This window comes from Tetrao urogallus (assembly GCF_951394365.1).
Source record: "Tetrao urogallus genome assembly, chromosome: 6".
NCBI classification, from domain to species: Eukaryota; Metazoa; Chordata; class Aves; order Galliformes; family Phasianidae; genus Tetrao; species Tetrao urogallus.
Genome location: NC_136819.1, coordinates 53,603,743 through 53,627,179, shown reverse-complemented (window position 1 = coordinate 53,627,179; position 23,437 = coordinate 53,603,743). Strand labels below are relative to the sequence as shown.

At 38.5% G+C, this 23,437-nt stretch overlaps 1 protein-coding gene across 2 annotated transcripts in view; it reads right to left on the bottom strand.

The window, feature by feature from the left end:
- PPP2R5E (protein phosphatase 2 regulatory subunit B'epsilon) overlaps positions 1–23,437 on the bottom strand; it is a gene marked incomplete at both ends in the record, with an annotated part of 67,199 nt that overhangs the window by 12,684 nt on the left and 31,078 nt on the right. For both annotated transcript variants that reach the window (XM_079537269.1, XM_079537270.1), the window contains 3 exons: positions 3,138–3,230; positions 5,338–5,439; positions 16,388–16,584. In XM_079537269.1, the coding sequence (XP_079393395.1) occupies positions 3,138–3,230; positions 5,338–5,439; positions 16,388–16,584 (392 nt within the window). The remainder of the gene's footprint in view (positions 1–3,137; positions 3,231–5,337; positions 5,440–16,387; positions 16,585–23,437) is intronic.

The following is a 23,437-nucleotide window of genomic DNA, read 5'->3' as shown; positions in this document are numbered from 1 at the left end:
AAAAAACAACCCACATCTTCTCATTCTTCCATATTAGCACAGTTCTTGCTATGAAACACTTCACTCAAGTCCACTTAAAATTAAAAAACGAATTGTGTTAGAGAGAAAACTGATGATAAAAACTGTCACAGTTGTACTGCCAGTGACACAAAACATAAGCATGCCTGGTGTTTCAAAAGTCTCAAGCTGGTTTCCAGTGTAAGTGATCAGCAATAACTGATCGTTAACTCACGTCACACAAAAAATACAGAAAGAAATGCACAGACAACCAAGTTCCTGAGAATCAAATGAGAACACTTGTGAACAGGGAAATGTACCTCTTTGCATGTGTACATAAGGCTCTGCAGAACTTCTGATAGAAAAACACAAATGTTTAACTGTGCAAAGCAATATATAACAATGCATCATCTGACAAGAGCTTCCAAATTCTTCAAATTCTTCCAAACTCCAATTTTATCAGACGTTTTCAGATAAGTAGGTTTCAAAATATCTCACTTCTCCCTTTCAGTAGATAAAGACCGGTGGGATCTTAAGAATCCTTGTTTTAGACCCATTCTCCACTGCCAAATCTTAATAGGGCTGAATGCCTTGAAAAGCTTTAAGTGATTCGGATATCCCTGAATCTTACAATTTAAGGATAACGATTGCTACCTAAGATAAATTCCTCCAGTCATTCTTTATGTGAATAATGTACAAAAACAGCAAATTACTGCTTTTATTGCCTAAGCATCACAGGAAGAAAAAAAAAACAAAAAACTCCAGAGTTGAGAGTAAGGTCATCAGCAATTCTGGGCTTCCCCAGCCATTTCTAGTTGGGCTTTTATTATATTGAAACCCCAGGAAATTCCCTTTTCCAGTTAAGTATGGAAATTTGCAAATTTCCATGATTTCAAAAGCAAGTTATGGACTGTGTTAAACATGGAGCTGATTCTGATTTTGTGGTTCTACAAGAATTCACAGTGGGAACACAAAACACAAACAGGCCTATTGTTGGAAGCTGAAGACAAAAAGCAAAGGGAGCATATATGTGAAGTCTTCTGCCTTATCCCAGAAAATATCACCCTTCAGCCATCTCTGTTCTGGCCTCTGTTCTGCCCTAGAAGAAACTTCCTCAGCAGAAGACTGACTACTACAGTTTGAAGTGAAGGAGGAAGAAGATGAAATGTGTAAACCATCTGGCTGCCAGCTCACTGACAGACTGTGGCCACCTCATCCATTCAGCCAGAGTGGCAAGCAAATTTCAAACAGAACTTCCCATTCTTTGCCAGTTTGTTTATTACTGATACTTCTTCCATCATGCTTTTAATAGAGCTAGAATTTTATATGGCTTTTTGATTTACTTCCCCCCCAAGCTCTATAGCGTTACTGTTTTTGATATAGCTTTGGGAATAGGCTTGTTAATGAATATCTGCCCTTGTTGCCAGCTCTCCAGCAGAGAAAAACAAATTTCCCCTTCCAACAGAAATATTTTATCAATAATATGATACATTTAAATTGTGGTGTCTCTAGATGGCAGCATTTTCAGAACACCTGCCTTTCATTTTTCAACAGTTACTGTTTCAGCTTACTCTTACCTTGAGCAAGTCAAATACAAGTGCTGATCCAAAGTAATGCCTCCTATTTTATTATGTTGACCCACAACTTCAGAGGCAGATGTTGGTGGTATGGCAGTAGAGGTCAAACCTTTCCACCAACAACTCATTATATTTTGTTGCCACTTGACAGATGACAGCAGAGGGGCAGTCTGACAGAATGGAGTCTGACACAAAAGGGCACACAAATGCCCTTTCTTCAAGCAAAGGTGTGTCACTGAATTTGTCCACGTGGAAAAATGGCACCCAGTTGCACTCAATAATGCCTGCTGAAGGTTTACAGAGATCAAACAGTGAATGTGAGTACAGTGAGGCAGCGGGTGGTGCACTTCAGCAGTGATGACAGCAATGTGAAGAACAAGCCACATTCCAGATAGTCATGGACAGCTGCCACACAACACAGTGAAGAGCATCTTCATCAGCTCACCAACACAAATTAGCTGATTACTACCAGGAAACTGTGTGTGGGGCTGAATATCAGTTTCAATGTAGTGAAAGTGGTGATGGCAATGTTGGAATATTGCAAAGTATGAGGTGGGTCCCACAAGTCCTCACAATGGAACAGAAAGAATACCATGTGCAAGTTTGTCAGGACCTACTGAAACAGTAGGAGCCTGAAGGTGACTGTTTTCAGGAATTGGATCATTACCAGTGATGAGATGCAATGTCACCACTGCAAGACTGAGTCAAAACAGCCTAAGAAGTGGCAAGATGTGTATTTCCCATTGAAGAAGTTGTTCAAGATGCAGCCTTCAGCAAGTACAGAGAAGAGGGGAGTGATCTGTCTGGATTTTCTGGAACTCAGACAAACCATGAACTCTCCTTGACCAGTACACCTTGATGCTGACTACACTGAAGGCTCAAGCTTCCAGAGTCAGGCTAGAGAAGGAGACAACCTTTCTTTTGCAACACAGTAATGCCAGACTCCATACCAGTTTGAAGACTGTGAGGCGCAGTATCAGTTTTCACTGGACTGTCCTACCACACTCACCACACAGACAAATTTTGCATCTTCTGACTTCCATCTGTTTGCTCTGATAAAAACTGACTGCATAGGCAACATTTTCCTAGTAATGCTGTTGTCATAGCAACTGCAAAACAGTGGGTGACCTCCACTGGCGCAGATTTTTGAATGCACACCATGAGGCTTTCATCCGTTGTTGGTGAAAATGCATAGCTTCTGATGGTGACTATGTTGAAAAAGTGTTCTGTAGCTGGGAATTTCTCTCTCAAATAGCATTACTGTGCTCTTTTTTGTTGTTGTAGTTTCCTTGGAAGCAGATAGAAGGCACTATTTTTGGAGCAACCTACATATTTAACGTATTGAAACTGGACTCAAATCAAGCACTGTATATGTTTATAGAAACAGAGATCAACATACTTCCCATTTCTGTAGTTTGACAACTTTCAAGTAAATGCTTGCTGAGCATTTTCTGTTGTAAATAAAGTTATACTTTCAAATCTCAAACAAAACATTTTCAAAGCAATTTTTCTTTTTTTTTTTCAAAAGCAAAGTGAAACCTTAAAGAAACCATACTGGCTTACCTGCAATACGAATTTCTGATCTATGTATTTTTTGGCAATGCTGGGCTGAAATTCTTGGCTTTCCAAAAATCGTATGAAAAACTCATATACAAGCTGCAAAGTGAAAAAAAAAAATAGTTTAGTTTATGACTTCATTATTGTTTATTATTTCTAAGTGTTTCACTAGATTCTTTCCATATAAAACAAAATACTTATTTTTCCACCAAGCAGGAGGATGAGAAGATGAAAAATATTTTCCTCCTTTAGCAAATTGCTACCTTAAGTGTTTCAATTAAATGTATGAGCTTTGTAAGTCAGTTTTGCTTATTTAACTCCATTCAGAGATATCTAATCACTAAATACAGACACTGCCATCTTGTAATGCTTGTTATCATCTTGTAAAGCTAACAAAGGATAATTGGAAAGCTCATTTAAACTGCCCTCTGTACTGCTTAAGTCATATCAAATAGAAAAATTACAGTTATGAAAGAACTGGTGAAACAGACAGAAATATTAATTTTAAATTAAAAACTACTCAGAGTAGTTTTCTATGACAACTTGAAACAAGAAAAAAAATAGAAAATAGAATTTAATCAGGACTTTCTGACTTACTGAAAAGATTAGCCTCGAGGATTGAGAAAACCTGCTTGTTTCTATTCAAATCCTTCTCTGCCTGAACTATTCAGCAGGACAGCAAAAGATCTTTCATTTAATAAGCCAAAAAGAAGTAGAAGAGGCACTCTGACAGCCTCATGTAACACCAACTCTGACCTGTCACTGATCACCTGAGCTTTGAGCACACACTTCTTTTTACTGCACCTTTTTAAGAAGAGCAGGCATTGGAAATTTTTTCCTTTCTGGAATCAGCAAGTATGAATTCTGACACTGAAGAAGAAAGGAAGCTACAAATCATATTTTAAAGCAACCTTAAACTTTTCCCTGCAAACACCGTTATGTTGCAACACTGCAACAGCTGCTGCTGCTTTATGTCAGCACTCTTTGAGTTCCTCCAAAAGGAAACAATCAAAAATCAGAAAGGTAGAGAGAGGCTGAGAAATATGACGTGGAAAAAATGTCAGTTTACGTCACTAACATCAATTCAGCAGGAAATCTATCAACTTCTGACAAATACTTTGGTACACTTCTTCCTCACAATGGTAAGTCATCCAATTGGCTAAGAAATTATATTCCTTTTCTTTTTTTTTTTTTTTTTTTTTTTTTAAGTAATGACTTTTAAAAAAAACAATGCTAGTGTCAGTGAAAGTAAGATAGCAGACATGTGCCTCTGCTGCCCATAGGTTTCTTGAAGATTTTAGGATTCTTATTTTGTGAAATTTATTATAAGTAAGGAACGAACCCTACATATCAAGACAGTCCAAATCTAAGAGAACCAGAGAGCGAAGCTGCTCACAGGCAAAGCTGTACATCCAACTGTTAAATAAAATACTCATTTCAATCTGAAATTAACTGTGCTCCTTTGCTCACAGATCCTAGACTCCACAAACTGCTTCTCTGCTAAACTTCTTCTAAATTTATCTGTGGTGTAAGTCATAGTCCTGACTAACAAAGACAGGGTCTGCAATTCCTTCCAAATAGATTCTTTCTATAAAGGAATTTACTGCAATAGCATCAGTTGCTTCAAGATTATGTTATGTTTTTTGTTCAAAATACCTTCCATTGACACTTGAGATACAGAGGAAGCAATGACAGACAGCACTGAGCACTCACATCACTACAAACATCTGAAAGTAATCTTCAACTCAGGGAGAGGAAGGGAGATATAGACAGAGGTACAGATTCCCATTTGTTTTTCTAATCAGCAGCCTACCCCTGTGTGCTTTTGTATGAATGTTAACTATAATCAGTAAAGCAAAACTGCTGTAAGTATTGTTATTACTTGTGCATCACACAAACGTGAGGAAAAAAAATTGATCAACAAAGGGTAACAGGACTACAAGAGACACCAGTTTTGAAAGTTCTATCCAGTTCAATCCAGTTTTGAAAGTTTAACACTTTCCAAATTCATGAAGTACTCTGTCTTTGTAGATACTTTGTAGATACTGTGTAGATACAACACCATCAGTGAAGTAGAAACAGAATTTTCTCATAATTTCGTAATATCTCATACACTGGTTCTCATCCACAGGCTAAAAAAAAGTTATTGAAAATTAGATATATTAAGCAATGGTAAGCATTTATTTTTAAATAAATGCTCAAAAACCTGTAGATGTGGCCATGATGCCTCCAAGGTGGGTTCATCTTCTTCTGGATCAAATTCATTGCTGTCACTAGGTGGGAGAGTTCTGAAGATATTGCAAGATACCTGAAAAGTGAAAGAAAGAATAGTGAGATCTGTTTTTCAAACAGGTACTAGATTCTATGCCTACTATAGACATCCTCATCATGGAAGCAGTATTTCTATTGCTCAATGTCTGACAATGCTTCTTAGCAACAGCATAGGTCAAAGGAACCTATCACTTCACAAATCTACCACCAACTTTGGCTCTTAACCTTCTTTAGATGTTTTGCTTCTTTCTAGGGACATCCCAGCATTACCCAGTGAGCCATCACTGCTGACTTCCCAATGCTCCACATGAGCCCACCACTTTATTCCCTGTTCCACTGGCCATCAAGGTCTGCTAGGTCACAGGCATGGCCATCAGTATGCATTGACAAGGGTTTTCATATACTTTATTTTCCTTTGCCCCAGGAAATACATTAACATCTGCTAAAGTTCTCATCTGTCAACAGTTGCTTTAGTTATCAGTGTTCTTCACACAGTATATGCACAGACATTTTGTATCACACGCGCAACTTGGTACTAAATGCAGGCAAGAAATACAACTTGCTTGTCACTTTGCCCATATTTTATTTCATTGCTGCTTCACTCTGCTTAATCTTATTTACAGGTACTTTGCTCAGAGTGCTTGGCCTTGTGAGGCTCATGCTATCAGCAAAAACCGAACTAGAGTATTTTTCTGGGTTAATTACAGTGCTGAATGGAGTCTACTGATAATTATGCAGCGCACATCTTATAACCTGTAAACATGCTGCAGGGCCTGTTCTGCACTTTGAAGGTGGTGTAGTGCCTTCCTTGCACTCTGCTACTGTGTTTGACCCATCTCTAAGCTGGTTAATCAAACAGTTGGGAAAGGCAGCATATTATCTCCTAATCCCGTCTATACGTGACCCTTGCATGGTAGTCCAGACAAATTAATCTATTTAAGCAACAAAACTAGTACACTCTTCAACATCCCAATGTTTTAGAGTTGGAAATATTTTATAGTTAGTCTTTAAGGCAAGCCTTCAGTACACTGGTAATTTAACATGAGAAAGCACATTAAAGCCAGGAATTTAAATACAATCCAGATAGCAATGAAAACAGATTGAGCCAGAGTGAAATTTTAGAAGCTGCAAGGTAAACCAAAGAGATTTGGGTGCTGCACAAATAAGATGGAACAACAGAAAACCGTAGGAAAGCACATACAGTACATACTAGCAAGGAATATTCAGTGAATACAAGTGGAAAACAAAAGTACTGTCTAACTGAAGAGCAAATATGGCAAACCAGCGAGCACAGAAAAAAGTGGTTTTGTAGTTGGACTTTTTTCATTTGCCACAAGAGGGAGCATTTCGCTACAGATACAGCAAAACGCTCTGACAGAATCTTTCAGCGGATGTCAACTCGCAGGGCTCTCAACCCTAATAATACAGCACCTATCAACCTGCCCTTAGGTGCACTGAACTCTGTCCTATATGCACACCTCCCAAATGATACCTAATGCTCAGCAGATGTTCTCCTTTCCACTTCTTTTCCTGAGTCCTCCACTTCTCTCCAAAGCCCCCACATACAAAGACTTCTCTAAGTCAAGCATGTACTTCAGGAATATACAAATGTTACAGTTTGTTCTTCCCCAGGGATTCCTGACCCCATCCTTCTACAGTCCCTGAGATGGAAGAGCAGGCAGAAAAGGAAAGTGATCAGAACTAACAGGTCAGAGGTCTTTATTTAACAGCTGTTTATGAAGGTGGGTATGATAGGACCAGGGGGAATGGTGTTAAACTGAGACAGGGAAGGTTTAGGAGGAAGTTTTTCACACAGAGGATGGTGAGGCAGTGGAACAAGGAGGTTGTGGATGCGCCATCCCTGGAGGCATTCAAGGCCAGGCTGGATGCAGCTCTGGACAGCCTGGTCTGCCCTGCACATATAAGGGGGTTGGAACTAGAGTATCGTCGTGGCCCTTTTCAACCCAGGCCATTCCATGATTCTGTGATTTATCAGAGCACAAAACAGTAGAAGGACGCCCAAAGGATTCCCAAGTAAAAAGGGAAAAATGCACCTATTGGTGCCTTCCATCTGAACACCTGGGATTCTGCAGTACTTAACAAAGTATTTTTGGTTAATGCTTCACGTTTGAAAGTCCCCAATTTCTCAGCATTTGGCCCCAAAAACAGGGAACTAGCAAAATCAAAAGCAGTCCACAGCTTTTATTCTGCCTTAAACTTCATTTGAAAGAAGAAAATGAAATTCTTCTGCAAATTTCAATTAATGAAATTTGTACCAAAAAAATCTGAGGAAATGTAGGCATTTATCAGATTGTTAAGTTTTAAAACGAGAACAAATGCCAAAGTATGGCACCAGCAAAACCAGCAAGGAAAAATACATACTACCAGAATGACAAGCTAATTGAACTCAAATTGCTGTAAGATTTCAATTAAGTTGATCCAAGTTTCACACAGTTGCCCTAGCAGCACCATGGAAGAATGAAAGTTTCAGCAATATCTAGTTAAGTGCCAGGACCAACATTCGAATCTTAAGCTTCTAACAAAACCAGAGAGACTTCTGGAGCGTGTATTTAAAAATAAAAATTAAAATTAAAAGTCAGTCTCATGGCAAGTCAAAAGCAGGCTTTTTGCATAAGAACATACAGCAGGAAATGCAATGCAAGGTAGAAGAGCGTTCTCATATAGTTTGCTCTCTGTAATTTTTTTTTTATTTTTTTTTTTTGCATTGGGAGTAAAAATAAGTCATACGGAGCCCAAATGCAGACATTCTCCTGAGGAGAACAGACAGAACAGGTTACCTTCAAATGATTCCCAGGGTAATCATAATTTTAAAAGATAATGCGTGCCATTACAGTTATATTAATCACCACAACACAGCATGAGAGCTCATTTACATGCAGTGTCAATTTACAGCATGCCTATCTAGATCAGTAGCCTCTGGGTGGCTAATGTTCACAAACCTCTAAGGGAGAACTGAAGGCAACAAGTTCTTCCATGCATGAACTGCCCAGCTGTGCAAGAGACTGACAGCCATCACACAACGATGGGGAAATGACGCACCAGGTCTGGGAAGAATCATTTTTCTCACAAAGGCATAAGGTAGCTATTCAGCGTTTGTCCCTGGGCCCAAGCAGAGTGCCAAAATTCCTCCGCTCGATCGATGAATCACTTCCCTTCTGACCTCTGCTGGCTCATCCAGCCATAGGACATCCCTGCCAGCCTCTGCACAGCCCTCGATGGCTCCTCTCCCACTGCCAACGCAGATGACTGCCAATCAATACTGACTGCCATCTTCCACCAATTAGGAATGCCTCCAAGCCCTGAGGATATTTTTGTACAGCGAACCTGAACTCTAATATTCTGGAAAGTTCTATTGTGACAAATCTTCTCTATTATGTGTTCCAAGTTGCCTGCATGCCATGCTTCAAGATAACCAAGTGCCAGAAATCAATTCAACAAACCAGTGAGATCCACCCATCAGCAACTAATCTAAAATTCCCAAGATCGTGTTGGAAATTCCACAAGGAAAGATCTTTTTACAGTTGCAGATGCCCAGAAACCTGTAAGCTGAGTGTTGATGCATAACCCTGACAAAATCTTCTCCAGGTATTTATGGTTAAATGCAAGTTCATTAACAACAAATGGGAAGATAGACAAGGCTGTTCTGGTGCCACCACAAGGAATGAACTGTAAGTTCTGAACACATCTGAGAGTGGTAAGCAGCAATCCAGAACAGAGAAACTATCAACACAAGTAATTTGAAGTAACAAGCTTCAAGAAGTTCTGATTTTATCCCTGTGTTTATGCTTGAAATAACTTTAAGAAAATCAAGCACTAAGCTGATTAAGCCTGAAGTCAGGAGAAAATGTTTGAGAAGTCCTCTCTCCATCCCTCACTAGAGCACCATAAAGCACACTGATGTTACAGAAACACATCATAAATTCTATTTCAGCTCAGTGCTCATTTGCCATGCTGTTTGAAACAAAGATTTGATCAGTAATATTTTTTCTGAATGGAGCCCTAAATGAAAACAAATGTACATGCAGGGAAGTGTAATATATTAGCTGTATAAAAACAGGACCAGAGAATTAATTTATCTGTGCTTCTATTGCAGTAAGTGGAACTGTCCACATAAACCCCTTGTATACAAGAAATTGAAACTGGCTATCTGCACCCACCATGCTTAAACCAGTTGTGCATACAAACAATGCATGGTAACAACAAAATGTGATCAGGCCATATAGGCAGCTATTTGAACTAGGAGTGACTAGGAATGACACTTATCCTTCTGAAATATATCTGCATATGTGGGGTTTTTTTTGTACTGCTCATGGATTTACAGCCATTCAACTGCAATCTTTGTATATATACCACTTAACTGTTCCCAGAAGTTTCAAGTGCACCTTACAGAAAGAAAACCCCAGTTTTATTTTAAAATATTAATGACTCCACCAGCTCTTACAACCCGGACTTTTAACTGCTGAACTGACCAGGGTAGTGCTGCTCCTGGCTTCAAGGCTGAAATAGCCTGGTTCCCATTGGATCTTGTTAAACCATCAGATCTTCTCAGCATCTCCCTCTAAATACAATTTGCACATGCAGAACACTTCTATGGGTATATGTTAATATATATATATATATATATATATATATATATAAAACTATACGGCAGCTCTCAACATCTTTGCTGCTAAATGGAAAGAGAAATCTTCTGAACCCAGGCAGATGTTGGTTTGTTTTGAATCCTGTGATTGTTTTTCCTACCTACCTTTATTTTATTTTAAACTCCCACCTTTATTTTCTTAACGTCTTCAAATACGTACAGCAAATGTGCATAAAAAATCTGGCCATTTCCCTGTTATTTCCCTTTTTTGAATAGTGCACTGTATCAGAAACTTATCTGAAAGTAGCCAAGATACTCACCCACAATGGTCAAGTCCCTTCTGCACCACCATTTGCCAGAATACAGTCATTCCAAGTTGAATACTATATGTCTTCTTTTTGCCCAGCAGCATTACTTTTGACTGGGCTACATAAAAATGAACTCTATCAGATTGTAAACACAGTCATCTATCCAGGCCACATAGCAAGAGTGTGGGGAACAGTCCTACTCCTCTTTTCTTCTAAAAATTAAATCAATAATGCAAGAATTTAGCTCTAGGTCAAGGCTCCTAAACTTGTTAGTATCATTCACTTCAGTGGTGGCAGCTTCCACCCACACAGATGTGCAAGGGGTAAAACTGAGATTCCTTAACCTATGCCTATGTTATCCAGCAGGGAAGTACAATTGGAGTAGGCTGGTAGAACAAAATACCTGGAGCACAGCTGCTGAATACACACACTACATATGTTTGGAAGGAGTGCTTACTTTCTAGACATCTCTTGTACTGACGCCCACTAGCAGGTTGAGATCATTAGGCACACCTTTGGAATACACGTTTGATCCCAAATGAATCAAATTCACAAACTCTCAAGCTTCTCTATGACAAGCATCAAAGCCCAGTGAGAACAAATGGGAGATGCACATCATAAGCACACTCAGAATCCCAGCTGCAAGTGCTGACACAGTCATGGCCCTGGGGAACGCTCACAGGCACACCTTCTCCCTGCTGGAAATCAGAGCTCTGAAATGTCACACTAGATGCAAACCACATGAGGTACCCTGCTACCAACAACCTCATTCATCAGTATCTCCTTGTAAAAACATTTTGATATGATCCAGTAAAACAAGTTTTTGTTTAATGCATGGCCACGTTAATCTATACCACCACAATACGATAGCAATAATTCAATTACCTTTGACAAATTAAAGCACAAAGAGCCTCCTCATCTCTACAGCAGGCATCAGATGAAGCAGAAGCCTACCAATACATGAACTCTAGACAGTATTACAAAACTCTTACTGTCTTAGACTCCTATCTGAAGAGCAAAACAAGATATTCAAAATCCAGGGAAACAATCTCCCAGAAGATTCATGCTGAGTCGATCTGCAGGCACAGTGCTAGGAAGCTGACAGAGCCGAAATGTGGGAGTGAGAGTGTATGCTCCTCTTAAACAAAACAAACAAACAAAAAAAGCTGCAGTTGACACAAGTGCTTCTCAAAACAGTTTATTTTTTTTGCTTTAGACTTAGTCACTGTACTATTATGCAGACAGCATCTGATGAAAGAGAAGCCTATGTAACCAACAGGAAGAATAATGGATAAAGTTAAATGTAATTACATACTGTCAAGAAAAATTATCAGGGACAGCTGTGCAAGAGGAGCTGCCTCCAACTGATTTTTTTTTTTTAAGAGTACAGCACACTGGAGTCTCTTCTTTCACTAAGTATTGTGGGTTTTGTACAAACAAGGTGTATAAAGAATATGAATATTAAGTAGCATCTAACAGAGGAATTTGAAAACAAGGCATAAAAGAAACCAGTTAGATTCATTTCTTGCTCCTACCTAATTGATAAGTCTCACATTGGAGAGCAGAGAACTTAAAATATGAAATGATTCTTTTTCTATTTCTGTTCACTTCAATAGCATGCTTGTTCCATCACAGCTGCATCCATGTGCCAGATCTCACTCCAAGTTCATTTTGGGGGAGTTGAAAACACTGCATCTTTCTTTCAGTATTTGAGATGCATTCAAACCAACATCTCCTGATGCAAGCTGAACTCCAGATTAACTCCTACTATTTTACTCCGTTCCTGAAGTTATATAAAAATCATTTTTGAAAAGAGGCATTATCTGTCAATTTCTAGAAGAGTAATTGTGTTTATTGCTCTTAAACTCAAAATGACATTCAGTACTATTTTACATCTAGTATCTAAACCAAGAGGAACAAAATGTGGTTTTGCAGGATCAAAAAGGTAAGACTCAATACAGAGAGTTTTACACACAAAAAAATGTAGAGAATAGGATACTAGAGTCATCTCTGCACATAAAAGAAAGAAAACCAAAACAATGTTCTATTAGGAATTCCACAAGATACATCTCAAAAAAGTTTCATTATCCACCTCTTCTGGGCTGGCAAGCATCCATGGATGTTGTATAAACATCACAGTAAACGTCTGGGATTGAGTTTACAATTGTTGGAGAAGCAAGAAGGAGAGTTTAAGTGTTGCTCATCTACAAGGAGATTTATCCAGGTTTCTCAGTTTAAGAGCTTGTCAAATTCCCCATTCATTTGATTTTTCAAGTATCTTCAATCTAAGTCTTAATTCCCAGAAAGCACAAAAAAAAAAAAAAACCCTGTACTACATAACAGCCTACAGGACACCACGTAGACAATAAACATTTATTTCATTTATCTATCATTGCATATTCTGCCAGAAAAATCAGCTGCATTAGTTTAAGTCTCCTATTTTGCTTAAACAGGCTCAAATTTTAGATTAAATGTCCAATGATTGGCTCATAAAGTCATATTCCTGGCATTTCCTTCTTAGCAGTGTGAGTTTCAGCTGGCAAGAACCTTTCTTACAGGGACTGAAGAATGTCATGTGCCCTTCTGCATAAAGCATCAAAACAAGGGAAGGCACCCAGCAGCATCCGTGGGAATAAATCTGTCCTGCTTATATCATTAAGACGAATCCCAACCGCTCTTCCCATTCAGTGATATTGATGGCAAGGCCACTGTAAGCTTGCTTTGGTGGCCCTTAGTCAATTTTGTTTTTATCAAAATAACAAATTCAGCACTTCTGTATATGTGAAGCACAGTGAGTGGTTTAAAGAAACAAACACAGAGACTGTCAAATAGCTAAGTGCTTTCTCTTGTGATATTGTATATACCTTGATGTGAAATCATGGGATACCATGATAAGGCCTTAATGTCTTAATGAATTTAGGATGACTATTTAAAAATACCCAAGTGCTCTTATGCTGGCTACCCCAAATGATCATTTTAGAAATCAAAGTAATAAAGAATCTCGGAACTTCTTTTGGGACACAGAACAGAGAACACTGATCCACATGTAGTTATTAAAACTTTAAGAAAAGGCTGCCACATTGACATCAATTCTTCTGGCACTTCAGTTAATTAAAGAAAGCAGTTTAGTCATTAATCCTTCTTCATAAATATCAGTAACAGTTTAAATATCAGCTTCAGACTTCCACATCTTTTTTTCTTCTCATAAATGACAGCACAACTTGCAAACAAGCTTCTTGCTTTTTCCCCTAGAAATTCCTGTAGATTCTAGATTTCTCTAGAGATTCCTCTAGAATACTTCCCAACTCCAAATTTCAGTAGTCCAAGGAACCAAGCATGAAATATTACTCCCTGCATTCATATGTCACTGTGTGGGAACCAAGTGCAAAGCACAACAGGGACTAAACCTTCCAGAGGGAAAAAAAAACCCATTTGTGCTCCATTTTGCTGTGTTTTGAGCTGTTGGCCTTTCAGTCAAAACACTCCCGATGACAACTGTGGCAGGCAGTCAATTTGGAAAGGACACAAAACTGCTCTTCTCTTCACCATCGTGACAGGTCAGAGCTTGTCAACTTGACAGGTCATTTGCAAACACAGTTGGAGACCTCAATGAAAATTCTCAGGTACAGATAATAGCAGCTGTTGCACAGTGAGCTCATGAAGTCAAGTGTGTACAGTCCAGCCTGCCTCAGCACAACAGATAAAAACACTTTATGCTTGAAACAAGAACATGCATTTATTGCAAATAGCAAGTTACACCAAATGTCACACCACAGCTCAAGTCACTTGCTGCCCCTACTATGGACTAATGCCCTCTGCTCACCCAGGGCCTGAGGGAACGGCATGGAGCTGTCAGATCAGCTGGGGGGCAGGGAAAGGCTGTGTCCCAGAGGGCAGTGGGCATGGAACTGCCTGCCGGGGCAGCGGGAACAGCCCTGAGCACCAGAGCTCAGGGAGCACTGAGACGCTGCTCTCAGACATCAGGTTGGGGTTGGGTGGCTCCGTGTGGACTTAGCAGCTGGACTCTATTCTTGTGGGTCCCTTCCAGCTCAGCATATCCTATGAGTCTGATTTTCTCCAGAAATTATTTAGAAAAAAAAATAATAATAACCTTTTTTATTTGTAAGAATCTTGAGCCACTGACCAGCCAGCTAAGGGACTAGAGAGTACTCTCAGTCTTTCCCCTTCCTTAAACTTCTCAGTACTGAGGTTAAAACGTAGCTTGAGTTCAGCATTAGCCCCCAGATACAAGGCAGAAGAAAGAAAGATGGGAAAGGGTACATTGAAATGAAAGGAATACGAGAGAAAAGAAAATGGCTTTCCATCAAAAATGAGATGGGATGAAATTCCTGGAGCTCCATTAGTAAACATCTGTGAAGTCTACTGGAAAAAGTTCACACTATCTTCACTTCCAGTGACTGCTCTGTATCACACTTACAGACCATACTTAAGTCAATTATTTAAAACCGTGCTTTTCAAACTATTTAGGCAATGCATCATTTCCTTAAGATAAAAACAGTTTAGTGAATCAACATAAATGACTGCAGGGATTGTAGAAAATGCAAGCAAAAGGGTTCTGTGTCTCATTACAGCTCATGTACAGACTGCTTCATAGGTTATGATTTATTGTTCAAAACTGAACTTTATGAGCAGTTACAGATAAATACATCTAACTTCTTGCTACAGTAAAAAGCTGTACATGAAGTCAATGAGAAAATACAACCTCAATAACAGGAACACTAAAACAAATCCTAAATTGTCACAGAAAGTGAGACTGGGGGTGTCTTCTACAAACAGAAAAGGTACCCAATGTTACTGAAGCTATCTGTGCATCAGTGTCCTGTCTACACAAATCATATGACAACATCAGTTCATTTCAAGGGGTACAAGAAAGAAAAAAGTAATGTTTGCAAACCACTTAGATGCTGCATATTTAGTATAAGCAGAAGAACTCAGCAAAGAACTAGTAATTCTGTATTCCGACTTGAATTTGCATTAGACCACATGCTGAACATGTAACACAGCAGAGTGACAAGCGGCTCATTGAGAAGACTTCTCCAGTAGAGGAGAACAAAAGGGAGGGCAAGGGAAAAGGAGGAGAATCTGATCATGTTATAACAGACATCTAAAAATGCTGTCAGACTAAGGAGCCACATAAAGATTTTTCCATACATCTTCATTCTGCTTTTGCTTTTTTAAAAATTCACTATCAAGTGCATGATGAGCCTGTCACAATTTTCAGCTACTATTAAGTGTTACAGACAAGCAATACAGCATGTAACTGTGTTCCAGGAAAGCAGTAAGGAACACATACAACACTTTATAAAATCTATTCATGTTTCAGCATCACCAAATTCATAACTTAACTGTCTTTTCATTTAGATAGCAGGCTATAAGAGTTCCATATGGTAGAACAGAATAAATGTTTCAATGCATTGATTGATTTTGCCAATTACAAAGGATGTTCTTCACCATACAGCATCTGATACTGTTACCATTTTTAGATTGAAAATACTATTATTGGACAATTTATATGTATATATAAGGTATGGCTTTACTGTTGAGTAATCTTGCTTACAAACAGCAACCACTACGACTCTACATAACACAACCATAACATTTTCACACTGTTTCTATACAGCACCTTTACCATTTATTGTCTAAAAGTAGGCTGAAGTGTGCACAAGTAATTATCTCAGAGCTTCAATTACAAACTCAAATGCTTGGATAAAGTTCAAAGGAAGGAAAAAAGCTTCTAAAATTAATCCATGATTTATAATGGGGAAGGGTATGGGGGGAAAGAGATGGACTCTGATAATACATCTGCTGGGTTTTTCGATCAGGAAACTTTCATACATTTCTGATACTTATAATAAGCATCGCCTTGACTTTAATTAAGCACATATAAAAATTAATAATTTTGTCTTTGGAGAATTATCCCCAAGTGATGTCAAGCAGAAAATAAAAACCAAAGGCTTCATTTAATCCACCTACTCCAGGGTTCAATTTCACCCACAATGTGTAACTGGAATTGCAAGCAGATTTAAAGAGACCACAAGAAAGAAGAAACTCACCATTCTAACTACTTCAGGGTAAGTCTGCTCTGTCAAACAGCCTCTGCTTATTGTAATGTAGTCGACCAGTTCATTAAGAGTGGAGCGCTTGTATTCTTTCATTTTAAGGTCTGAAAGCGTGTCCATGAAGTCAAAAATGACACAGCACTGTTGAAGTTTCTTTAGGAACAGTTCAGGCTGCTCTGAAGATGGAACGTCTATGGAACAAGAAAGGAAATCTTTGTGAGTCTGGCATCTCTTTATACGAAACAGGATTTATTTTTGAACACCAATTCCAAAGAAAAGCATCATTCAAATACTTGTCATAAAACAGAGCTCTGATTAACAAATGGACCCCTTATAGGAACTGTTACTACTTTGCGTTTGAGGTCCTGAACAATTTGTTGTAGTAGTAAGTTATTCGCTGTTAAGAAAATACAGTTCACAAAAGAAGTACAGACATAAGTGGAAAACACAAATGCAAAAGCACTCAAGACTTAATTTTACAGTATACCACTACTTTTACTGCATTTGAGATATGCCATTGTTACCTTGCACACCAAAAAAGGATGAAAGAACTGTTAGACTGATCAAGCTTGATTAATTCCTACTTCCAAAAATACTGTCACTTATAACTTTATAAGAATAGATATGAATATACGGTAAGACTGAATTTGTGCAAACAAAATTTCAGAATTATTACTTCCACATGAACTCTTTCCATAGCAAAATCAACTATAATTCTATTAAAACAGTAAGGATACATTGCTGGATTACAAACACATAATATGCATTAATACACAAAATAGTAACAAGTACTTGCCCAGTACAGAAAGTAGAATGTACTACTTATTATTTTTCCTTTGTCAACTTCTTAGTGGCTTGGTTAGTTTACCAAGTGCATCAAAAGAATGCACAGACAGCCTAGTTTATCCAGTGCTCATGTACATGAGGCTAAGAAAAGTAGAAAAGCTGCATGAATGACATGCCTATTTTTATTCTGAAAGATGCCTTCAAACAAGAGAACGCTTCACTTTCTTTGATCTCCCTTTTTTCTTTTCTTTTTTTTTTTGTTTGTTTTTCAGGCACAAACGATCCGTTAGGAAATGGCCTTCTAAGCAATAATCCAATATGCAAATGGAAAACTTTGCTAATTTCAACTAGAAAAACTTAAATAGCAGAGAATTGATGTTTATTTCTTAAAACTTGGACATACCAGTATAAAAGCTAACCTAAGATGGAAATTCTTATCCTTAATACACGACCGAGTATGTCTTGCCAAGGAATACTTGGTAAACACTGGATGCTGTTAACAGTTTTACTGCAGTTTTAAGGAGAGTAGCTTTAACAAATCTGTTCAAATTTAAACCACATGCATAACAGAACTAGAATCAGCTCAAAAGATCTATGAGTATTACAAGGCACTTCACACCAACTCCTTGTGCTGTTTAATTACTGAAAAGCATAAAGAATACTTTTGCATGGTGATACAAATAAATACGCTACACACTTTATGACCTGACATCAAATACATTTACTCAACCTTCTTCAATGGTCGGCAACATCATTATGGCAGGATTCAACAACTATCAAACCGTACCCCACAGATCAACTGAGATGTTTCCAAAGTTTAATTGACAAAACCACGTTGTATGTACCAATCTCCTACTTCTAAGATCTGGTCTACCTCTGCAACAGCTGCATCCAAGGCAAATTAAGTGGGAAAAAGTGGTATAGCTTTAACACTGCACTTCATATCATCCTTTTAATTGTTCATCTCACAATCCTACAGGTTTTACTCATCTATGGAACAGAAGATGGAAGAAACGTGGCCCTGCAGAACTTCAACAGGGAGAGCAATGCAGGAAAAAGAAAACCCAAATGCTTCTTGAAGTCTAGAGGTAACAAAACCAGGCCACTCTGAAGTCATTGCACTGGCCGGGTGTCACACACATTCAAATGCCTCACAGCAGACTGTACTGAAATCTGTGTCACAGAAAGCCATCAGCCCTTGGTCGTCACAAAGGAGACCACTTCTGTTAGTGCTCTTCCTAAGGCAGGAGCCAGTCTGAAGTCTATGAGGAGACAAAGGGCCTGAGAAATCTAAGCCTTTTTGAGATCAAACATGTTACTGCTTTCTTGATTGCTCTCAAACGATACAAAAGAGGAAAATGGACTTCAGAATTCACTGTTACCAGCAATCAATCGACAATTAACTGATAAGCAATTTCTTCCTGGAGACAGTCTGTAAACACAAACTAAAAAATAAAAAAAAAAAAAAAAGAGAGAAATAATGCTCTTGAGAAGTAACCAATTGCACTTATGTCCTATTCTAACTTGCACTCTTCTTTACACAAATCCAGTACATAACTTTACAACATGTAAATGGTATCAATAAAATCTATGATGTTACATAAACATAATGGGTTTTTGTTTGCATTGTCCTACATGGCTTGCCTGCATTTACTTTGGCTGACAAGTATATCCCAGTCAATGGCAAACACAGGCTGAAAACAAACCAGAATCCATTACGAATTTCAATCCAATGTCATTATAACCAGACTCCAGTGACTCAGAGCTACATTAATTTTAATGCAGTGTCAGCATTAAATTAAAAAAATACATATTGAAGTATTAAAACATCTAACAAAGGCTTACTTTTATTTTCAACAAAGTATCTGGAGGTGTGGGAAAGAAAGGAAAAATATAATTAAGTTCATCTTAAGAAAAGTTACTGTAGAATGCTACATGAATTTCATGCCAGCCTTAACTGTGTCAGCAACGAGGCAAACTGTATGGGCAAGCTTGTCAAAACAAAACAGAGAAAAACCCCAAACTTGTTCTGGTCACGTCTGCTTTTCTTTATGATACAAACTGGTAGTCACAGCGCAAAGCAAAATTGCAAGAAGTATCGTGCTTTCATAACAGGTAACATCCAATGCCTATGTTTTTGGAACCAGGAAATCTCCAAGCAGAAATGACACATAACATAATAACATCAGTATTCTATGTTCACAAGCCTCCCTCTGCGACTACATCACCAGTTGGTCTGGGTTCTTTTTGTTTTAGAAGGGTTTTTTTGGTGTTTTCCCTAATCTCCTAATGCCTCTCTGACAGATGTACAGACCTTACTGAAAGACAGCTGCCAGCCTCACATGCCCATTACTGTACTCTGGTACAGAAGCTATCCAGCCCCACAGCAGAGTATGGACTTAACATAACAACTTCAGGTGCAGCTCATTACAAATGCTCACAACCAGCCGATGTAAAACAGCAAAGCTCTTTCAAACCTCTTTCTTAGTTCTCAGCAGACAGATACTGTGAGGTTCCAGTGCATTTTGCAGTGACTTACTCTTGTGCTTGCATGCAACACTAACATACTGAAATATACTAGACTTCAAGCTTACCACTGTAACCACTTTTACCTGAAGGAACAGAAAGTTGAGTAAGTTCAGTAAATTTCTTTGTAAAAATACCTTTATGTATAGAATAAAATCAAAATGGTACCAATGAGTTGTACATACGATTTAAATCCAATGCACGGGAGAACATACATTTATCAAAAAGCAAAACTTAAAGACAGATAAATTGACTCATTTTCAGAAAAAGCTCTTTCCTACAACTTAATTTTCATGCTGAAAAGCTTCTCAGTTTTCTTTCTAGACACTTCTACAAAGAACAGAGCTTGTGAAGTACATTGAATGTTCACAGATTCAAAGGAAACTGGCTCAAATGACAGTGACTAATAAGAAATCTGAACAATTAAAAAAATAAAATCGGAGCCTTTAACAAAATGAAGTGTTTTACAAAGTGATCTGAAAAACTGACAAAAAGAACCATACATTTTTCAGACATGAACCTTGTTACTAAAACAACTCCAATACAAGATCTAAGTGACAGTGCAGTTTAGTTTCCCTCTTAATATCCTTTTTCCAAAATAATTCTAATCCAACCAGCCCATCCCTTCTCCTCAATCACCTCTGCAGTCTCTGCCTTCTGATTTCTTTACCAAATGAAGAAAGAAATGTCTGGAAGCATCCTTTGACTGCAATCTTCTAATGTACACATATGTTAAAAAAAAAAGTTCATATTACATTCATATTTTAATAAAATATTATTTACAAGGAACTGATTAAAAAATCATAGAGAAGTAAGATGATGCATCTGTCTAGTAAAGCTGCATCCAAAGAACTGAGTTATGATACTGAACATACTCATCACAATGGTGGTGAAAAATGAAGGAGAGGTACTGAACACCTGGAGCATCTCCCTGTTCCACTTCAGGCTGTACTTTTGCAATGAATTATTGCTGCAAATAAAAGAAGTGAAAACAACAAGGTGGGGAATTAATAAGCAAGTACTGCAGCTGCAAGGGAAAGTCAGACCAAAGACAGATGAGGGCGTAGAATTAAACAAGATAAATGCTGCAGATTACATATAAGATGTTAAGTAAAAACACAGCACGTCCACAAATGCTACCCTGCACCCACGTATGTATTATCAGAAAATGTATTCATTTTAAAAATACACATATATACACAGAGAGTGGTGACACACTGGAACAGGCTGCCCAAGGAGGCTGTGGATGCCCCATCCCTGCAGGCATTCAAGGCCAGGCTGGATGTGGCTCTGGGCAGCCTGGGCTGCTGGTTGGCTGCCATGCACATAGCAGGGGGTTGAAACTCGATGACTGTTGTGGTCCTTTTCAACCCAGGCCATCCTATGATTCTATGATATGAAATATCAAAATGTTCTAGGTGTAACTCCCACTCCCAGTAGATTACTTTTGGTAGCACATACCTCTGGTCACTATGAAGCTTTCATTCTCTAACAAGTAAACTTCCTCTTTTTCATTCAAATAAACTTGGAAAGCTGAATTTAGAAGACCTCCTGTCTTCTCTGAAGAGATCACTTTAAGATAAGGTCTACCAAAATCAAGCCCAAACCTCCACCTGACCAAAGATCCTGTCATATATACACCTGGCATACATTGGCCACATTTCTATATGCTACTTTTCACCATGGAATTCTGGTCCTGCAGATGCCAAGCAGTACAAATGTTTTCCTTCTTACATACATTTCTTAAGAAAAGTAATCAGTCTGCTGATTACATTCATTTAATTTTCATGGCTGGCTGTCAATATTATGAATGCTTCGTGAAGTCAGTAATAATTCATTTATAATAGGGGCTTTTTTTCCAAAGCTGTTTCCCCAGTCCGTTCTTTATGCTTAATAATTACAGAGGCAAGGCAGCAGCTGGGCACTGTGTTCCATATACAGAAAGTCTAACCAATTGTAACACTGTGTACACTGCAATAAATGCAGTGCCACAAGCTCAAGATGACTTTCATGAGTGAAGACACAGAAGAAGAAAAGCACAACACTAACACACTGTTTGCAGCACATGCATAACACTGATAGGCACTGATGGTCTTACTGAGGCTTTCAGCATTTACTGAGACAAGCAGTCTGAAAGAGCATCAATCTACAGGTAGTATTTGAAGTGCCTTGAATGTGCATGGGACAGCATTACAAGCTCTGGGAGATAGTTCTTACAGATGCCATATACACTGCCAAAATTTTATATACACTTTTTAACATATTAATCAATATTCAGCCTCATGCATTTAAATATGTAGGCTTAGTAGGCTACACAGATGAATGGTTGCTGTTTCTTTCGTTACAGGACTGTGGACTAAAATCAAGCTGACAATAAGAAGAATAGCAATAAAAGGTATTTATGGAACTTCCATTAAATGTTTTGCTTACTTCCACAACAAGCATGGTACATGCTGCTATTCAAGCCTCTTCACATCCACCAATGCAGCTCAGTGCAGAGCTATGGTAGCACTGGATGTAAAGATGTCTCTAGGCTACACCTTGTCTATCTGTGATCAGCACATGCTCTTCCCACCACTCATTATGCCAATGATGGCTGTGCTGTGGCCACCCTTCAACTTGGAAGCGGACCACAACTATAAGCTCAGTTGTCAAAGCTATTGACAAAGCAGAGCAATACTACTACATCTGCACTTGTTGCAAAAGGACAGCATTGGTGGACACATGCACTGAAGATGTGCCACTCTAAAGCAAGCAGAGACGTTTCAGTGCTCTAGGTACTACAAGTCTGTGTACTCTTATGCATCACTAAATTAACATGATGAAACTATTATGAAGCAGTGTTGCATGAAACATTTCAGATAATAATATGTAATCGAGGAAATATTTGGTGGATAGAATTCAGAACACATGAGCACCTAATGGAAAACGATCTTATCAGGATATTCAGGTACACCAAATTGCTGTTCTAGGTCCCACAGAAACTCAGTGACTCACAAGATACTCAGTATGTAATAACCCTCACACTGTTACTAATAATCACCATGCAGCAGGAACCATGCCTCTTCATAATCATGTAGCAATGCCTTCTTCCTGTAGTAAGCTGACAACATGTTTCAACACCTTCTCATTAGTTCGGCAATGAATGGGAAGTTTGGACTAGCAAAGTAATCCAAGACAGTCAGAGTATGCCTACAACTACATTTGAGCCAAAACCAATCCTGGTCAAAGAAGACAGCAGACAAAGTACAGAAAAGGATTCAAGTGACACAAGTTCTAGAGAAAAAAATTGATGGTAGAAGAGGAATTCTACCAAAAAATTTCAAAAGAGATAGAGGAATGGCAAAGCAACTTGTAAGTATTAAGAGAAAGGAAGTGAGCAAGAAGCCAAAGGTGGCAGAGCAAGAACAAAGTACTAATAGGCCAAGAGAGAAAAGAAATGAGGTAGCACATGAGCTATAGCCTTGGAAAAGACAGAAGAGGTTGTGTAGGGAATAGGTAATGCAATTAATGGAGCAGAATATTCCAAAAGAAAAGCAGGAGCTCTACGTGTTAAAGCAAAACACAATGAATGAATTAACGGGTAGGAGCTGGATGTGATTAAGCAACCACATATCTCCACGTTCCTGCCACTGTGACATCTTTAACAACCTCACTGCACTACTTGCATTAAGTTCATCTCCACATTAAATTAATGCTTATTAAGCCCCAAGCTGATCACAGGTTTTGTGG